The sequence below is a fragment of the Rhodnius prolixus genome, unplaced genomic scaffold (genome assembly GCF_049639745.1).
Source record: "Rhodnius prolixus isolate KJV_2025 unplaced genomic scaffold, Rpr scaffold_34, whole genome shotgun sequence".
NCBI lineage: Eukaryota > Metazoa > Arthropoda > Insecta > Hemiptera > Reduviidae > Rhodnius > Rhodnius prolixus.
The window spans coordinates 771,042-791,066 of NW_027411619.1; the positions used below are offsets into that span (position 1 = coordinate 771,042).

At 38.6% G+C, this 20,025-nt stretch overlaps 2 protein-coding genes across 2 annotated transcripts in view; one reads left to right on the plus strand and one right to left on the minus strand.

The window, feature by feature from the left end:
* The window catches only part of LOC141457603 (uncharacterized), a gene marked incomplete at its 3' end in the record, with an annotated part of 667,626 nt that overhangs the window by 585,415 nt on the left and 62,186 nt on the right, over window positions 1-20,025 (minus strand). The window lies entirely within an intron of this gene.
* On the plus strand, window positions 1,782-9,844 carry LOC141457594 (uncharacterized). Its single transcript, XM_074134798.1, has 3 exons — window positions 1,782-1,916; window positions 2,846-3,952; window positions 9,599-9,844. The coding sequence occupies exons 2-3, from the start codon at window positions 2,920-2,922 to the stop codon at window positions 9,601-9,603; spliced, it is 1,038 nt and encodes a 345-aa protein (XP_073990899.1). The 5' UTR covers window positions 1,782-1,916; window positions 2,846-2,919; the 3' UTR covers window positions 9,604-9,844.

Sequence of the window (20,025 nt, forward strand, 5' to 3'; positions counted from 1 at the left end):
ATAATATCAATGAAGTATAAATGAAATGTTGGGTACTTGCTGATTTGTGTTTCTTTTGGCGTTCAATCAACCCTTATACTTAACTTTTTAAACTGTAAGTTTTTGTTAAGGAGATTTTTGTACCTTTTGGATAGATTTTCCTTTTTGTCTATTCTGCAAAGTTACATATCTGCTTTACAGATTGGATTTTTTTAAAATTTGGGATAAGCAATTCTATCAATATAACCTGATAAGGTGTTAAGTCGGAACCGTAACTAACACTGGAGAGATCTTTTTAAATAATGATTATAGTTGCGGTGCTCAAACCATCCTCAATAACAATTTTTTTTTTTTTTTTGAGAAAACGTTTTGAATAAAATAGGAAGGTATTTGTACTTAAGTAACAAAATTAAACTGCGATTTCATTTAGCTTTTCGTGAATGAAGTGTCATTATTTTCCAAATTTTATGTAGATTTAAATTTTAGAGGGCATCTTTGGGAGGGGAGTTCGCCCCACGCGCGTAAGGGCCACTGTAAAACTATTATTACTAATAACTCTGAAAATTTGAGCCAGATTTTGATAAAATTTAGCGTGTAGGGGTAGTTGAAGCTTTCCTACGTGACATTAAAGTGCCATCACGCTCTAACATCTACTAAAGGGAAGTATTGCAAACGTTACAAATCATCAACGCGTGAATTGATTTTCATGAATAGAGCGCCATTCGAATGAGAATTAATGTAGTAATGACTTTTGAGGGTCTCGACACATTATATACTTTCTGAGGGAACTTTTCTTACGTAAATAATACCGCCTAATATATTATTATTAATCATTTTAATAACACTGTGAATTTTCACCCGTTTTTGATTAAATTTCGCAAGAAGAAGAATTTAGAGTGCGTGACACTTAAGTGCCTTCTGATCTCACACCTACAAAGGGGATGTATTGCAATCATGCCGTTATTGCAGTTTAAATTTTCCTCCCTAAATTTTCTTTAGTCTTTATCTTCTACTCACTAATTTGATACTAATTTGATTTGAGATACCTTCCACTAACTTGGTATAATAATAATATAAATTATTAAAGTACAGTGCATAAAACTATTGCTTATCCCAAATGTTGACAAAACCTGTAAACCAGAATAGAAACTTTACAGAATAGACTTTTAATGGTTTAGAATATTTTGGAAAATGATAAGAAGATAGTCAAGGAGAGTAGTTTGCCTCACCTAAGTTAAGCCACTCTAAAATTATCATTATTAACTCGGTAAACCTTGGCCCGAATTTGATAAAATTTGCGAGTGCCATCTTGCTCTTACTCTACTAAGGGAAAGTATTGCAATCGTTTCAAATTATCGATGGGTGATCTGATTTTCATGAATGAACAATTAAACACAAAAGAATGTTTAAAATTAAAAAATAAACACAACGACTTTATTATTACAGGTTTGTTCAAAAATCTTTATTAATTATTATAAATATTACACCAGTGTTTGAAAAAGCACGCAGACACACCGTATTATTTATTTTGCATTGTAACCTTCTGTGTATCTAAACATTGTTACCTGCTATCTACAAGAACTAGCGCGCCCCACTGTGAAAACTTCTAAAATTTTAAAAAGAACAACGATATGTCTATACTGATAATATATTTACAACTAATTCCTAACTTAATAAAATATATTTTACTATACTTTATTATTTTGTCTGAGGTTGTGAACAAAAAAATAGTGTTTTACTTAATAAGGGTTATAATAGTGTGATTCCCCTCTCCTTTATGGTTTGTACACACTGTAAAATAGAAGTAAAGATAAAACCTAACCTAAATCAAACGTCTTTTAACAATTGTTCAAATAAGTGCTAGCAATTTTTGCGATATTATTATTTATTAAGCAACTTTGTTGAAGACTTCATATTCATACATTCTTCTTAATTTTGTAAGTAGATATTTTGTTATTTCTTAGTTTCATATAATTTACTTCAAAAAGTAGCTGAATATTAAAAGTTCGTGAGAAGCTTGTTTTAGTAAGATTGAGTGCACCTTAATTGCTGATGTCTCGTCAAAAACTAAGCCTAGTTCTGATTAATTGTTAAGTTTCAGTTTCTTATTTCGACAAGTTATTATTATATTGCTTAGATTGTTTTAGTTGCTTGATCAAAAGAATAAAGTAATTACCTGCCTGATGTAGTTTTTAGATGTGGATCCCCTAATTTATTTATTTATTTCTATCTGTTTTTCGGAGTGTGTCACCTTTGTTTGATCTACTTGCAACATTTTTTTTGCCTGGTTCTGGTGAGGAAAATATTCCAATCGCCCAAATTAGTTCAAGTCGATAATAAACTTGTTACCGAAAGTTTCAACCACTTTACTAAGTAGTTTTTCACTTTCACGATTACTAGAGCTTAGTTTTATACTTCAATAAATAGGTTTTATTTGAAACATTTTGTCAAAGTGCTTTATTATATTTAGTGTGAAATACGATTACATGAGTCCTAAACTTCCAAGATTGAAGATACTTTCACAGTCTTTTTTCAACTCTCGGTCATTGAAAATTCATTCTCGTTTGAGTTCAGGTTTTTTATTTACATAATTTTAATTTTCCTTTTGTTTTTTTTTTTTTATTTGTGTAAGTTGCAAATCTGATATATTCCATAAATCATATTCAGCTTGGATAACTAAAAATTTTTTTCCTCCATTACTGTTTGTAGTTATGGTCAACTATTGTTCTGGCGGTCCATTTTTTTTTTTTTTTTTCTATACTAAAATATTCCCAATCGGATACATTACTTTTTGAAGTTCTATTGCAACCAACCAAAATCACTTCTTTTTACAAAGTTAAAAAATAATTTTTGTTTTTGTTTTCAGAATCTAAGAAAAAATATACGTTAAGTATTTATCTTCTATATTAATTATTTACTTATGTTTATATTTTTACAAAAATGCCTTCTAAATATCGAAAAAGAAAGCAAATAATTAAAAATTTTGTAACGGGCATTAGACAGACAATTGACAGCACTGCTGAGCTCGAGAACTACACTACTGTGACTCCCGCCGCCACTAAGCAACAACGGTACTACGTTAAAAATCGCGAGGGAATAGTAAGAAAACAGCAACAATATAATTTTAGACAAAAAGAAAAAATCCAAGAGAAACAGAAAGAGTACAATTTAGAACATAAACAAAAAATCCAAGAGAAACAGAAAGAGTACAATTTAGAACATAAACAAAAAATCCAAGAGAAACAGAAAGAGTACAATTTAGAACATAAACAAAAAATCCAAGAGAAACAGAAAGAGTACGATTTATTTCATAGAGAGGAAATAAACAAAAAACAGAGAGAGTACGATTTATCTCATAAAGAGAAAGTAAAGAAAAAACAGAGAAAGTATAATTTATCTCATAAAGAGGAGATACAGAAGAAACAGAGAGAATATGACACAGCTCATTCAGAACAAAAAAGAAAGAAGCAAAGAGTATACAATGTTGTCCATAAAGTTGGCATAGCAAGGAAGCAGAAACAAAAAGACAGAATAAACAGTGAAAAGAAGACTGAAACACAAAGAAAGTACAATGAAAAGAAAAGAAACAAAGTCAGCAGTAGACAAAAACGTTATGATGGAAGAAATCGAGCTGTTATCAACTTAAAAAGAAATATCCGGTACTTTTTGACTCGACAAAACGTAAATAAGCCCTCGGTGTCATTCGCTAATTTATTGAAAAAACGGATACAGACTCAAAAAAAGATAAATAGGTTTCAAGGTGAATGCGCGTTAATAAACAGATTATGTGCAAATTTAAAGCTAAATAGTAAAGTTAATAAACATTATATTGTCAAAAATAAAACTAAACGCACAGTGTTTTATTACCTGATAAAACATTCTAATCATTTAGTCGGAATCGCTCGATCATACTTAAGATTTCTAAACAATAAATTAAAAGCCGTTGCTGATGAGGCCGTTAATAAGTTCGAAATCAATAAAATTAAAACTCTAACTCCTAAAAATATCGTGAAAGTATTCGGAGGTAAACAAAAACACACTGCACATTCTGAACCTTATTTCTTCGAAAGCTCTTATAGCGCGATTCCTCCCGGTCATACATTACTTGCTAATAGTCAGCACGTTTTCGTGAACGCACATAATTTAAAAAAGTACATTACTAAAGGTAATAATATTGTAGAATGGCCTTGCGGTATCACGTGTAAATTTTCAAAACAATGTATGAGCACTATTTTAAATAAATTAGTTGAATTTGTTCACGGCGGTATAAATACTGTGTCAATCAAAAAGCTTGCAAACACATGTCGGTACAGACATCACAATAAAAAAGGTCACACCATACACTACGCTTCACACAACAGTATATTCAAATGCAGTACACTTCTACAACTTCTTTCAGAATTGTCGGTACATTACACCGCGTTTAGGAACATAAAAAGACAGATTTACATCATACGTAATCTATTTTTCAAAATTAATCGTGTAAGTACAAGAATTAATAAAGCAAATAATGTCGACTCTATTTTACGGTCCGTTAAAGATTTAAAAAAGTTTCTCGGAACACTTAAAATCGACACCAATAAATTTAAGAAGTACGTACCATCTACTAGTTGCGACACCAATGAAATAAATATTCTGCATAAATATAAAAAAAACTTATCTTCCTTAAAACGTACAGTCTCTTCTTTTCCGGAGAATTTTTGCGCGTGTTGCAATATGTTAATTTATGACGAGGATTTAAAAGATTTCGTAAATTTTAAGAAAAACAATAACAAATCATGGCAATCTATAATTCTTAATATTAATAAAAACTATGATAATATTCGCCGACGCGGTCTTAAAATTTGTACATACTGTGCACGAAAATTGAATCAAAATTGTATTCCCGGACGCGCCGCGTATAACTGTTTAGAAGTAGATACCGTGCCAGAAGAAGTTGGTAAGCTGAATATTTTCGAAACAATGCTGACCCAATTAGTTAAATCGTTCCAATGTGTAATTCGTCTCCAACCGAAAAAAGGGAAAATTGCGGTCAGTGAAAAACTTAAAGGGTTAAAGGGTCGCGTCACTTATTTACCCCTCCCTTTGCAGAAAAACGTGGACCTACTTCCGAATGAATTGCCCCAAAATCATGAAGTGGTTGTACTGGTTAATGGCGTACCTACTCAAAACCGAGTCATATGGCGAGATTTAGTGAGCGCGAATAAAATTTACAAAGCGATTGCTGCTTTAAAAGAAATTAACCCGTTGTACGCGAACGTAAATCTAAATGTAAAATTATTACCGAATATTAACGAAAATATAGGTAACAAATATACTTTTAAGGATGTATCCGGGGCATCCATAAAAAAAGTAGATAGTACAACTTTTTATAAAACCGGATTTTATACTTTTCACTCCCTTCATCCGATAAATATGAGCGCGGTTGAATCGAGCGAAATCGAATCGTATCAAATGCAGCAAATGAAGGGAGAGTATGTGTCGGTTTTTGATAAAAATTTAGATTATTTAACATTTCCGCATCTATTTCCTAAAGGCAGGTTCGGAAAATTTGACATAAATAGAAATATTCCTCTCTCGGACGCTGAGTATCGTAAAACGCGAATATTGAATAAAGACGGGCGATTTCGGCGGGATCCTTGTTATTTATTTCATTTGTTAAATGACAGTGAATTTAAATACCTTGGCGGGGCCATTGCCCACTTGTTAAACGTTCGCGCGTACAAACCGTACGCGGTCAATGATATTTTAACTAAAGTTACCGTAAACGATGAACAGTTGGAACAACATTTAATCAATTTATTTAGTTCGTTACAGGGTACTAAGGAGTATTGGCAACGTCGTCGCCAAGAACTCAATGCCATGACACGCGATTTTGTGGCGCCGACTTTTTTTGTAACTTTGTCATGTGCAGAATATGATCATTCCGAGTTATTGCAATACATTGTCAAAATTAATAAAGATGTTCCTAACGTGGAGAAAATGTCCGCCGGGGAGTTATGTGCGTTAGATCCGACTAGCGTATGCAGATATTATCACCGTCTCATCCGAAATATGTTCAAGTTCCTAATTAACGATAAAATAAACCCGGTATTAGGTTTCGTGGAGCACTATTTTTGGCGCGTAGAATATCAAGAAAGGGGGGACGCCGCATTACCACATGTTATTGTGGATTCGGGATAGTCCGGAAATTAATAATGATTGTTTTAAAAAGGTTGCCGATTTTATTAACACATATATTTGTGCTCGGTTGCTGGATCCTTTAGAGTCAGCTGTAACATCCTTTGGAGTAACGAAAATATCGCGTTAAACAAAAAATTTATACCAGATGTCGGTTTGGATTTCCGCGTAAAGTTACTGACGAATTAATAATTAATGACATAATTTCTACAATCGCGTCTAGAGTTAAAGGTTTCGGTCCGAAACGTGTTTATGACTTGCCTAGACAGAGAAGTGAGGTTCGCGTTAATGACTACAACCCTGTCCTTCTATTAGCTTCCGGCGGGTTTAACGTTGACGTGCAATTTGTTAAAGACGGTGATTTGAGATTAGTCATTTACGTAACTAGTTATATATCTAAAAATGAAAAAACGGAATTTGAAGATTTATGGGCTGATATATGTAAAGAATCGAATAAAAAAGCGTTATGGAGTTTAGGCTTAAAAAAATTAACGCATCGGCAGATCGGGTTATACGAAACAGTGGATCGGTTACTCGGGCATCATTTGTACGGTAAATCGGAAGATATGAGATATATCAGCACCACGTTTCGCGAGAATAGAAAACTATGTTTAAAACCGTATAATGAACTAAAAAATATGCCGGCTAATTCCACGGATATATATTTGAAGTCATGGCTGAACGACTATTATCCGAATCGACCCGACAATCTAGAAACATTAAACTTGTACGATTTCTGTCGTTATCACGATCTTTCCCGCGATCAATTAGAAGCCGAAAACCGAATAAAATTAAAAAATAATGTTATTTTAAGAAAGCGCGGTAAACCTTACGTGATTCAACACCCCATTTACAAAACGTTAAATACAGAACAAGACCGCAATAAGTATTATCATTCCCTTTTACTTCTTTTTAAACCGTGGCGAAATGAATCGGATATTTTAAAAGGTTTTCGGACGTACCAAGAAGCGTTTGACCATTATTCCGCGGAATTAAAAGAGGCCATGACTTACCACGATAAATTAATTATGATTGAAGAAGGAATCAAAGAACTTCAGAGTAAAATTGCGGAATTCCAAGAAGAGAATTTCATTAATTTAGAAGAGGATAATATTATCCGAGAAGTGCAGGATGCAGACGTGGCGATGTTGGAAGTTTGCGCGGCGATGTATACTAACATTGATGATCGCGATAGTAAATTTAATTTAAACGAAGATCAGAGCCGGATTTTTAATAAAATATCTAAAACACTTATCGACCAAAGTCAAAAAAAATGCAATAGTCAAATAAAATTATTCGTATCTGGTGTAGGCGGTACGGGTAAATCGTATCTCTTAAAAGCGTTAAAAGTTTGGATTAATAATACATTTCCGCCTAAGAAAGACACTGTTTCAGTGGCTATAACGGCTCCGACCGGCCTGGCTGCATATAATGTAAATGGCGTCACCATTTACCGGCTTTTATCGCTCCCGGTAGAGCACCAGCATACCGCCGAATATAATAAATTAAACGTCGAAAGCTGTCGGGCGATTAGGCACGTTCTTCAAGACATGAAATTGTTGATAATAGATGAAATTAGTTTAGTTTCGAGTCTCGTTTTCGCTTATATTCATCTTCGGTTGACGGAAATTGCCAAAAATAATGAACCATTCGGAAATTTTAATATTTTACTTTTCGGTGATTTGTTACAATTGCAGCCAGTTAAAGGTAATCAAGTTTTTAAAAAATTAACTCGCATCGAATGCAAATCCAAACTCGGGTCTATCGGTTCTGCTGATCTTTGGTCGATGTTCGAATACGACGAATTAAAAATTAACGTGAGACAGAAAAATGATAAAAGCGGTTTCGTAAACACTTTGCTCAATATTCGGTCAGGTAATATCTGCGCAGAAGACATCGCACTATTAAACTCGCGTGTTTTGCCAAAAAATGATTTAAATAATGTAATTGAAAATTATAAAGAATTACTCGATTCCGGTAAAAATCCGTTATGTCTCTTCGCGACTAAAGCTCAGTGCACAACTTTTAATAAACTTTATTCAGATAAATTTGCGAAAGAAATAGTCACAATAGATAGCATCGATGAAATTGATTATAATTTTAAACTCTCGAATAAAAAAATAAAAGATTTGAACGTTTTAATTAATAAAATTTCGAAAGACGTCTCCCGCACTGCTAATTTATCTAAAACAATAAATTTATTTGTTGGCGCGAAAATAATGGTTAAAAGAAATATCGATATTGCTAACGGAATTGTAAGCGGAACAATCGGTACAGTTGAACGGTTTGTTTATAAAGGAAACGTGGTAGATACTTTAATAATTCTCGTGAATAACAAGCCCTTTTCTTTAGAAAGGGTTAAAGCGCGATTTCTGTTGTTAAAAAATATTTACGTGCATAGGAAACAATTTCCGGTGACTCTTTCGTACGCGGTAACCATCCACAAATCTCAAGGCTTAACCTTGGATTGTTTATTCACGAGTTTAGGTAAAGAAGTGTTTGCACCGGGTATGCACTACGTAGCTCTCTCGCGGGTCACTAATTTAACCGGTTTGTATTTAATTGATTTCGATTCGTCAAAAATAAAAGTAGATACGGACGCGATAAGTGAATACCGTCGTTTAAATAAAATGATCCAATCACCACGTTTGCAAACTGCGAATAATAATATTCGCGTTTCCCCCACCATCAATTTAACAAAAGAAGAATCCCTTCTCCAATCAAAGTTAATCGCGAACTTTGTTCTAAAACGGAAATATTTGGCTTACCGAATTCTGACGGCGTTTCGTGTTACGCGAATGTTGTGGCACAGTGTTTGATTAATATAAATTCCGTTAAATTTAACCTAACGAATAACCTCGTCAATAATATAAACTTAACTTTCCCGGATCCAAAAACTCGCGATAACTACCAAAAAGTGAGTGTAACTTGCGAATTATTTAATATTTTAAAATCCGGAATAACTCGTGGAACCAAAAAATCTAACACCAAAAGACTCCGCGAATTAATTGCTCACGGTAGCGACATAAACTTCAACGCTAATATTCAGCAAGACGCGCAAGAATTTCTATCGTTCGTAATAAATGCTTTAAAAACAGAAAATTACATTCCGAGCAAGTTATTTGATTGCACAGTTAAATTCGTTAGAAAATGTTTCAATTGCAATCATTGTTGGGATGACGTTCCCATTAATCCTGAAATAATGTACTTCCTAGAATTCGGGGTTGTGCAAAATAACGAACCGGTTAGTTTTCTAACGTTATTCGACTATAAATTATCGGATATAACTTGTTCAGAATGCGGGGAAAATAATATTTATATTAAAAGTAAATTAAATTCGGTATCGGATTATCTAATAGTAATATTAAAGCGTTACCAAGGAAATCGTGTTTTAAATGAAATTCACTCTTTCGATGAAAATAATGTTAAAATTGACGGCTTTAATTTCACACTGGCGTCCGTGATTTACCACTACGGTTCAGGCCTTAATTCCGGTCACTATGTTTGCGCGATAAAAAGTCAAAATAATTCGTGGGCTTCGTTAAATGACGAAATTATAAATTATAATTTTAAATTCAATCCGGGATTAAAAGACGCGTACATTTTAATGCTAAAAACAATGTAAAAACAAAAATCGAAACCGATATATTTTTAATTTAAAATATTTCATTTCGGTCGTTAGAGAGCCAGCAGGTAACGGACATTAGGACTGACTGCATGCGATTTTTATTTAATGATAATATTAATTAATTTGTTTGTGCATGTTTCTCTTTTAAAAAAATATATGATTGAAATAGAATTTGTTTTTCGCAATGAATCTTTATTGTTGTCCCGATATATTTTTTATATTGACACGATCAATACCGTGAATGAAAATATGTCATTTTAGTTTTAAATAAGATATTTAGGCCTAAGCCTTACGCCTTAACTTATCCACCCGCCTTTTCATGGCTTATTATAATTGATTATCGAAATATAAGATTTTTTCATATACAGTGTTGTCTGTAACAAGAAATCGAAAAACACACTATATATTATTTTTCCATTGAACAAAGAAATTTATTTCATTGTAATTTACATATATATTTGCGATTAAAACAAATTCAATGTCATATTCTACAATATTTATTAGTTAATTTCTTTATTTTATTTAATTCCATGTTTTCAACAATTTTACTCAATAATTTATTTCTACTATTCATAAATTTTTGAAATTCCTTTAGATGAATCTTTCACAGCTGAGTAATAAAAACGTTAAATTAACTAACTTCCAACTTCTTTACCTATTTTTTGAAATATTACGCTCGTAGTTTTTTTTAATAATGTAGAAAACTTTAAGATAACCAACTAAAATTAATTAAATTTGATGCAGTTCTAAGGATTGTAGACCTAATTCAGAGGAAGCAATATACATAATGTTAAATAAATCCTCCTCACTGTGAAAGGTTTGTTGTATATAATTATTTTATTACATCAATTGCAATTTTTTGTTATATTATGTGTGACTAAAACTAACTGACGGACTAAATCCGCCGAAGCCGGTCCCAAGCCCTGGTTGTAAAAGGATGAGGGGTCCGTTTCATTATGTTGCAGATATAAAGGCAAACTGTACGCAGAGAGATCATATTCAAAGATGTCTATGAAGTTTAAATATTGTTCGTCATAGGACTATGAAACTATAATTAAAACTGTCCAAAAGGTACAAAAATCTCTTTAACAAAAACTTACAGTTTAAAATGTTAAGTATAAGGGTTGATTAAACGACAAAAGGTACACAAATCAGCGAGTACCCAACATTTCATTCCTATTACAGCTCGTAATAATTTGAGCAATTTAGAAAGTTTTTGAAAATATTTATGTTTTTTTTAAATTTCTTTCTAATTTTTCCCCATTTTTATAAAAGATTTCTCTTACTATTAGGTTTTCTGATAACATCCCCCGAACAGTGTCTTCATACATCCTTGCAGAAGATATTAGAAAAAGAATCCATTGTACTTTTGCAAAATTTGATATCATTTAAGTAAAATTTTACTGCATTAAATTTTCATTAATATTTTTTACATTTTATTTCACGTCTCAGACCCTTATGCTGGCCATTTTTTGTCAATAAAATATTTTCTGCTAATATAGAAATGTATTTTATTAAGGCTTAATAAATGTCAATAAACAGGCACCTTAACTCTGTTCCAAATTATTCTTTTTTACCTTTACTACGCTCTTTATTTTGAATAATCATTACATTATACTCACATAACACTCAAATTGAGATAAAAAAAGATAAACTTTGTTGGTCTATCACAGTTATAATCTGAATCACGGAGTTAAAAGAAATTTTAGTCGTGAATAGGTATTGTTTATTACCTATTTTTAATAAAAATTGATTTCTAAATTATAAATATATGAAGTCCCTTTAATTAAGTACTTGTATAAAATTTTGATAATCAAATAATCAGTAAAAGTAATAGTAATGGCCTCATCTAAAAGTATACGTTGTCTTCCATTTTACTGATGAGTTAAAAAGCTGTAGAAGGACTGACTGGTGAGTAGACGGAAAGTAGGCAGGCCTAGAAGGAGCTAGACTGAATAGAATAGAATAAACTTTATTTAACAATTGAAGGTATATACATATGTTACTTATGTACATAGGAGTGCCATAACTATAACCTCCAGCTAATTACATAAATTGTTACAGGATATAGTATAAAAGTAAGTATTGAGGGGAAAAACAATGAAAAACCCTCAGCCTCTAAGGGAAGTTTTACTTCAGGGAGTCCTTAACTATCCTGTGCCTGTGCACCGTGTCCAAACTATAGTCCCCTATTTGCCTGCTTAGGTGGTTGTGACTTGATTCACACTTACTGAAGAAACCAGTAGCGAGGTACTTGATGTAATGTACTACTTAGTCCATGTAGGTGTTAGAGTGTAAGTCTATAATACGCGTGTAGCGGGGGGAAGTTGTCACAAGTCTGCGGAGGTAGACTGAGGAATTGGAGTACCTCAGAAAGCTGGAAATCAGGTAATGGAGAAAAAAAGCTCTGGCCAGAAATGCTTGGAGAACCAATACTCTGAAGGTCAACTTCCTATGCAGACTGTTGCACTAAAAAGCAAATAAAAAAAACAAAAAATCATGTGTATAATCAGATGAGGAAAGATGTAAAGGAAGCTGTATAAATTAACTGTATAATTATAAATATGTATAATTAATTAACTCTTATTTTTTAATTAACATTTGACCATTTGGCAAAGTATTGGGCCTATCTGTTTAATCAAAGGATGAAGTTTAAACGACAATGTAAAGAAGTTCTTAAATTGTACTTGAATCTAATGTCAAAGTAATAATAACAATGAATTTGTCAATGTATGTTGGTGATGGTGAATTTTCTTAAAAACGTGATGAATTTTTCTATTGTTTAATAGAATAGCGTCTCATAAAAAGCCTTTAGATTAGATTAGATTAGATTCCATCTGGGGAATTGGCTATTCAGCCTACGCCACCGCGACACCCCAAGGATCTATTGTGGCATCCCCCTAGTTGAAGACCCTCTCCCTATCCTGTCCTTAACCAAACTATGGAATTGGGGGGGGGGCTCCCAGGTGGTCGATCAGAGCACCTGCCATCAGAGCACCCTCTCGAGTTCTGCTTGCCTTAAAAGCCTTAATAGGTCCGAGAGAGGGCCCTGGCTGAGGCTTGTTGGCACCAGCTTCTCTTTGCCAAAGAGTCGGTACCTTAGCCAGACCAGCCCCTCGCACTGACATACCACATGCAGTGCCGTCTCCTCTTCTTCCTGACAAAACCTACACAGGCTATCCGTTGCCAGGCCCATGCGATGCATGTGCTTATTTAGTCTACAATGGCCAGTGAGAATGCCAACTGCTATCCTTATGGCCACCCGGCCTAGTTGGAGTAGTTCTGCAGTTAGCTTGGGCGAGTAGCTATGGATAAACTTTTTCGCCTGTCTCTGGCCTGGAGTTTTGACCCACCATTCCCTTGATCGGTCCTGCATCCATAGCTTAATGGATGTGCTCCTGAGGCATCTTGAGACACCGCAGAACGGCTCCGGCCCGATAAGCGCTCTCATTGAACCCTCCCGGGCCAGGCGGTCCGCCGCCTCATTGCCTCTGTGACCCGAGTGCCCAGGTACCCAAACCAGGAAGACCTTATTATGGCTACTGATTTCCTTCAGTGCACCTAGGCAGTCCCACACCAGCCTTGAGCTGATCTCCCACGAGTCAATTGCCCGCAGAGCAGCCTGGCTGTCCGAATAAATGACAACTCTGGAGTTATACACTCCCCGCCTTCTTATTTCGGTAGCGCAGATAATAATCGCGACTAGCTCCGCCTGAAAGACCGTAGCTAGCCTTCCCAGGCTCACCGAGATATTACATCTCGGATGAGCCCCGTACACGCCGGCTCCCACTCCGTCATCCATCTTAGACCCGTCCGTGTACCACATAGATTCGCCTGTAATTGGCGGCCCATTCTTCCATGCCCCTCTGTCTAAAATCAGGACTTTGAAGGGTTTTTGGAAGTCATGCCTAGGAGTCATTATGTCCGTAGGCAGGCCCAAAATCGGGTCCGCCTCCAGCTCCTCCCATAGGTCTTGATATTTCCCCGTATGCCTGGGATAAATGGGCGCTTGTCCCTGTTGTAGTCGTGCCACAACTGCTCTTGCCACGCCTTGGACGTGAATGTGGAGTGGTGGAAGGTTTAACAGGACCTCCAAGGCCGCAGTGGGGGTAGTCATCATGGCACCCGTCGTACTCAAGCAGGCCAGCCTTTGAATACTTCCGAGCGCTCCCGGCCCCCCCATCTGCAAGGTCTTCGTCCACCACGCCACCGCCCCGTGGGTTACCATTGGTCTCACGACACAGGTATAAATCCACAGAGTCATCTTCGGGCTTAATCCCCAACTTTTACCGCATAGCCTCCTGCACCTACCCATGGCGATTCTGGCTTTGTGTGCGGTAGCATTAATATGAGAATTCCATGTCAGCCTTCGGTCAAAGATAACTCCCAAATATTTGGCTTCCATAGCAAAGGGGATCACAACCCCTCCGAGCATTGGCTGTTGTAAGCCTTGTAAATTTCTCTTCCTTGTAAAAGGAACCACTTGAGTTTTGTGGGGATTGATGGAGAGACCCTCCGTTCTACACCATTTATTCACAATATTGAGCGCCCCCTGAGTGCGCTCCGAGACGGTTACCGCGAACCGCCCCCTCGCCACGATCGCCAGATCGTCCGCGAACCCAAGGCAATGAAAACCTTCCGCGGTTAATTTGGTCAGGATTTCATCGGCTAATAACGTCCACAGCAATGGCGACAAAACGCCTCCCTGCGGACAGCCTCTGCTTACCCTGGCCACAAGAGATGAATTGTCGATGGTGGCTATATTAGTCCTTCCCAAAAGACTAGTCCTTATCCACTGACTAATCGTAGGGGGCGTGCCCCTTCTTGTCAGTGCACCAACAAGAGACTCTGAGGACACATTGTTAAAGGCGCCCTCTATATCCAAAAAGGTGGCTACCGCGATTTCCTTGTCGTCAAGCGACTTCTGGAGTAGCCTATTTAGGTCGTCCAGAGCCAAGTCTACGGACTTCCCTGCCTGATAGGCATATTGGCGATTATTAAGAGGATTAATACTCAAAATCTCGTCCCTTATAAACCTGTCAATCATCCTCTCCATCGACTTCAACAGAAAGGAGGACAGGCTTATTGGCCTAAACGTCTTTGGCGTTTGGTCTACCGTTCTCCCTACTTTCGGGAGGAATACGACCTTCACCTGTTGCCATTCTCTTGGTATGAATCTCCAGGCCAAACAGCCTCTAAAGATCCTACATAGGTGTGGTGTCAGCACCTCCACCGCCTTCTGCAGGAAGACGGGGTAAATTCCATCTACGCCTGGTGCTTTATAGGGTTTGAATCTTCCAATCGCCCATCTTAGCCTATTCGGCTGTATGACGTGATTCGCGATTTTCCAATCCGCCCGACCAGGCCTTCTCAGCCCCTCAACCTCTAAAGGGGCCTCTCCATAAGAGGACCCTGGAAAATGTATGCTCATGAGCAACTCCAGCGACTCCTCTATCGAGTTAGTGTAGGTTCCGTCATCTTTCTTCAGGAACCCTACCCTGTCCGCAGTACCTTCTCTTGCTAGGATTCTGTGGATTCTCGCGCACTCCGAAGTGTCTGCTACGTCCTCACAGAATCTCCGCCAGGCTTTGCGCTTGGCCTTCCTTATTTCGACATTATACTGCGTCAGTACCCTTCTATACGATGCCCAGTCTTGGTTGATTTTGGCTTTATTAAACAGCCTCCTCACCTCTCGCCTTCTTCTCTCGAGGTGATCATTCCACCAGACCGTCTTCGACCTATTAGGTCTTTCCCTCTCCGGACAGTTTTCCCGGTAGGCGTCCAAAATCGCCTCAGTTACCTGTGCCACTGCCCGTCCCAGACTTCCTATTGTCCGTACATCCGCTTTAAAGTCACCGAGAGACTCATTGAGACTCCCAACAAATCCCTCCCAGTGGGTCTCCCTCGGGCTTCGAAGCCTGCTAATGACCAATGGTGGAGTGCATATATCAAACCTTATGTGCCTATGATCCGAGCACGATGGCTCACTTGATACATGCCAATGAGCAATTTTGCTCAACATACAGCGCGAGGCTAGCGTCACATCCAACACCTCCCTCCTAGCTGCAGTCACGAAAGTTGGTTCCAAGCCTACATTGGCTACATGCAACCCTTCACCAATAATGAATTCATAAAGGTACTTACCTCTTTGGTTGATATCGGTGCTCCCCCAGGCAACGTTGTGCGCATTGGCGTCGCATCCCAGCACCAGCTGCAAGTTCCCACCTCTGCAGTAGTCCATTACTCTTTCCAGTAGGCAGAGGGGGAGATCCTCATCACCGGGGAAGTACGCAGAGCTAATGACCAGCCTTTCTTCTCCCTCTTCGGTGTTAATAGTTAGGAGAGCTGTAACGAAATCGGCGGAGCACAGCTCCGGTATTAATCTACAGCTCACCTTGTTACTATGTACTATACATGCTCGAGGTCTACTTACAGACTTGTTGTACAGCACCTTCCCGAATTTCGGGTTCAATCCTCGGACGATCCTCCCATGGCACCACGGCTCCTGCAGTAGGGCTACATGTAGCCCCTCCCTGTCGAACCTCCTACTAAGCACGGCCGAAGCGGCCTTTGCGTGGTGGAGGTTCGCCTGCACCATCCTGATCGCCATGTTAGTTCTCCGAGGGGGGCGGAACGTCAGCCCCGGGTCCCAAGGGTCGCCCCCCGGCTTCCGCAGCCGCCGGCAACCGCTCCTGGCCTTGAGGCCTGTGGAGCAAGCCGGCATCGCTTCCGCCAGGAGACCCCCGCCTCACCGTCCGCCCCCTCCTCTATCCGCCCCTCCCCTACGGGTAATACGGCCAGGGCAGCCTGCAACGCCGCCATCTCTCCTTCCAGGCCCCCCTGACCCCCCTTTGGCGAGTCCGCCTTCGTTGAGCTCCCGGCCTGTGGCTGATCTCCTTCCACTTCCATCGCCTTGGCCTCCTCCGAGCCTTTACTTTTCGGGAGCTTATGACGAAAAGTAACCCGCCCCCAACCAAAATAGGGGGACATGTTCAGCCTTTGAAGCTCCGCCAATGACCCCCTATCTATTGAGAAAGTCCAGAGACGCCCACCCTCAACGGGTAAGCATCCCCAGACCCTCCACATTTTGGTGTTCAGCCCCTGGTTGCTCACTTCTAAACGAGCGAGCACCCTTTCAGCCTCAACCTGCTTGCCCCCCTCGTTAGGGATAAAGACCTTACAGGTCTCTGGACCCGGAATGTCCCCCCCTTCGAGTGTCCGGAGGCTAGCACCTTCCCAAGGTTTGAGCTTTGGGATGATCTCCCGCAGCCACCTCAGACTATCGTCCCCTACACAGGTAATAACAAGAAACCCTGGTTTATGGGCACATTTGGCCAACCTGACCTGCGGCCCGCCTCTTGGGATCTTGTCATATTCCCCCAAAATGGCATTTTGGATGACTTGAAGTTCATCCGTGCCTAACTGGTAATCGGGGAAGCCCCTCTGCACCACGGCAATTTTCGCCGATGAGGAAGCCTCACTGTAGGATCTCTCCTCAGTCTTGGCTCTAACCCTCTTGGGCGGCCGCTGCTGCAGTGGGGATTCCCCCTCCGACCTTGGCCTCTTAGTCGCCTGTGTCGTACGTTCTACCCACTGAAGGTAATTTTCCCTTATTAACTGGCGTTTGGCCTGGAGATACACCTGGCCCGCCTCAATGCGAACTTTGAGCTCCTTCCTGGAGAGCCCTGACAGCCTGGCGTTTTGAACGTCCTTATCTGACATATTCTCGATCGCTTCTAGCGATCCCGCTCTAAAGCTTCGACCGGCCTTTGCCTTGGCCTTTTGGACAGAGGAGCCCCCAGGCCCGCAGACCCGGCCTTTGGCAGTCCCTGGCATGTCGCCAGTTTCCACCGTGGCCATAGTGGCTGCGGGACCGGGAGCCCCTCCATCTGTGCCTTGGGCAGTTACCGTAGTCCTGCTACCTGTTGCTTTGGCTGTGCTGGTTGTGGGGTCACTCCCCTCCCCATGGCCTGTCGCACCAGTTCCCGATGGCATCCCTGCCTGAAGTTTCGATTTTTTAATTTTTTTTCTACCCATACAATTCCCACGAGTAGCTGAGGATAGGGTCGTCCACCCGACCAGAGCCCCGCATTAGCCGGGCAAGGCTAAATACTCCGGGGTTGCGCCCGGTGCCCCGGAGGCTCCGTTATCGACACAGTACCCCTGTGTCATCCATCCCTCGGCACGGAACGCGTAACACCTTGGATTGGGCCCTACTAATAGGTCTGTATTATGTGCATGTACGTGTTGTTGTGTGTGTGTTCGTAATCGTGTATGTTCCCCGTGTACGATGTTGGGCTGGGATGTTCGCAGGGTCGCCCTTACCTGAGGGGGCGGCTAATCCACCCCCCATCCCACGATAAAGGAAGTGAGGGATCAGGTTGGACAGGAAAGCAGGATGGGACACGCTAAAGAGGTGGCCCGCGGTGGGTTACCGCCAGGCCCGCCATTGCCCTGTTAGCCGCACTCAAAGAGCGCGTTGCCCGGTCCTCACGACGTGGACGTAGGGTTGGCTAGCCCCTCAATTCAAGATCGAGGAGACCATTGAGGACCATAAAAAGCCTTTGCTTTAAGCATTCAATAACTCCTGCTACAATCAATTTAAATTAAATGGTGCTACTCTTCACTGAGCATAAATATTTTATTGACAAAAAATGGCCAGCATAAGGGTCTGAGACGTGAAATAAAATGTAAAAAATATTAATGAAAATTTAATGCAGTAAAATTTTACTTAAATGATATCAAATTTTGCAAAAGTACAATGGATTCTTTTTCTAATATCTTCTGCAAGGATGTATGAAGACACTGTTCGGGGGATGTTATCAGAAAACCTAATAGTAAGAGAAATCTTTTATAAAAATGGGGAAAAATTAGAAAGAAATTTAAAAAAAACATAAATATTTTCAAAAACTTTCTAAATTGCTCAAATTATTACGAGCTGTAATAGGAATGAAATGTTGGGTACTCGCTGATTTGTGTACCTTTTGTCGTTTAATCAACCCTTATACTTAACATTTTAAACTGTAAGTTTTTGTTAAAGAGTTGTTATTATTACTTTTACATTAGATTCAAGTACAATTTAAGAACTTCTTTACATTGTCGTTTAATCTTCATCCTTTGATTAAACAGATAGGCACAATACTTTACTAAATGGTCAAATGTTAATTAAAAAATAAGAGTTAATTAATTATACATATTTATAATTATAGTCAATTTATACAGCTTCCTTTAAATCTTTCCTCATCTGATTATACACATGATTCTTTTCTTTTTTATTTGCTTTTTAGTGCAACAGTCTGCATAGGAAGTTGACCTTCAGAGTATTGGTTCTCCAAGCATTTCTGGCCAGAGCTTTCTTTCTCCATTACCTGATTTCCAGCTTTCTGAGGTACTCCAATTCCTCAGTCTACCTCCGCAGGCTTGTAACAACTTCCCCCCGCTACACGCGTATTATAGACTTACACTCTAACACTTACATGGACTATGTAGAACACTACATCAAGTACCTCTGGTTTATTCAGTAAGTGTGAATCGTGTCACAACCACCTATGCAGACTAATAGGGGACTATAGCATGGACACGGTGCACAGGCACAGGAGAGTTAAGGACTCCCTTAGAGTAAAACTTCCCTTAGAGGCTGAGGGTTTTTCATTGTTTTTCCCCTCAATACTTACTTTTATACTATATCCTGTAACAATTTATGTAATTAGCTGGAGGTTATAGTTATGGCACTCCTATGTACATAAGTAACATATGTATTGTGGGCGAATATTTTAATTGGTTAAATCATATTAATTATTAAATAATTATAATAATACGGACAGATGATAAAACATATGTGTGATATATTGAATGTAAAAAAATATTGAAGCTAGAGGTTTTTGTTTTATATTCATATAGCGTTGTGTTCTTTTGACTGCCTTAACCCATGTTGATGAGAATAAAATAAAATAATAAGAATTCATCATTGTAGTGGTTGTTCTTATTTCTCTTAGTGGATCAACTCCTTCAGCTTCAGGTGTGGGGTTCGAGGCAGATCAAATTGGTACGAGGCAGATAAAGTTGATCAGAGGCAGATAAAGTTATATTGCAAAGAAAAGGAAACGAATTGAACATTGAAAAATAGTGAAGAGTTGTCGTATAAACTAATTGATTTGCGAGGAAGTAATAGCAATTCAGATTGTTCATCGGCCGTAAGTAAAACTCAGTTATATACTACATTGGTTTAATTTATTTGC

Coding starts and splice junctions, on each gene's coding strand:
- LOC141457594 (XM_074134798.1), top strand. CDS start 2,920: ATGCCTTCTAAATATCGAAAAAGAAAGCAAATAATTAAAAATTTTGTA.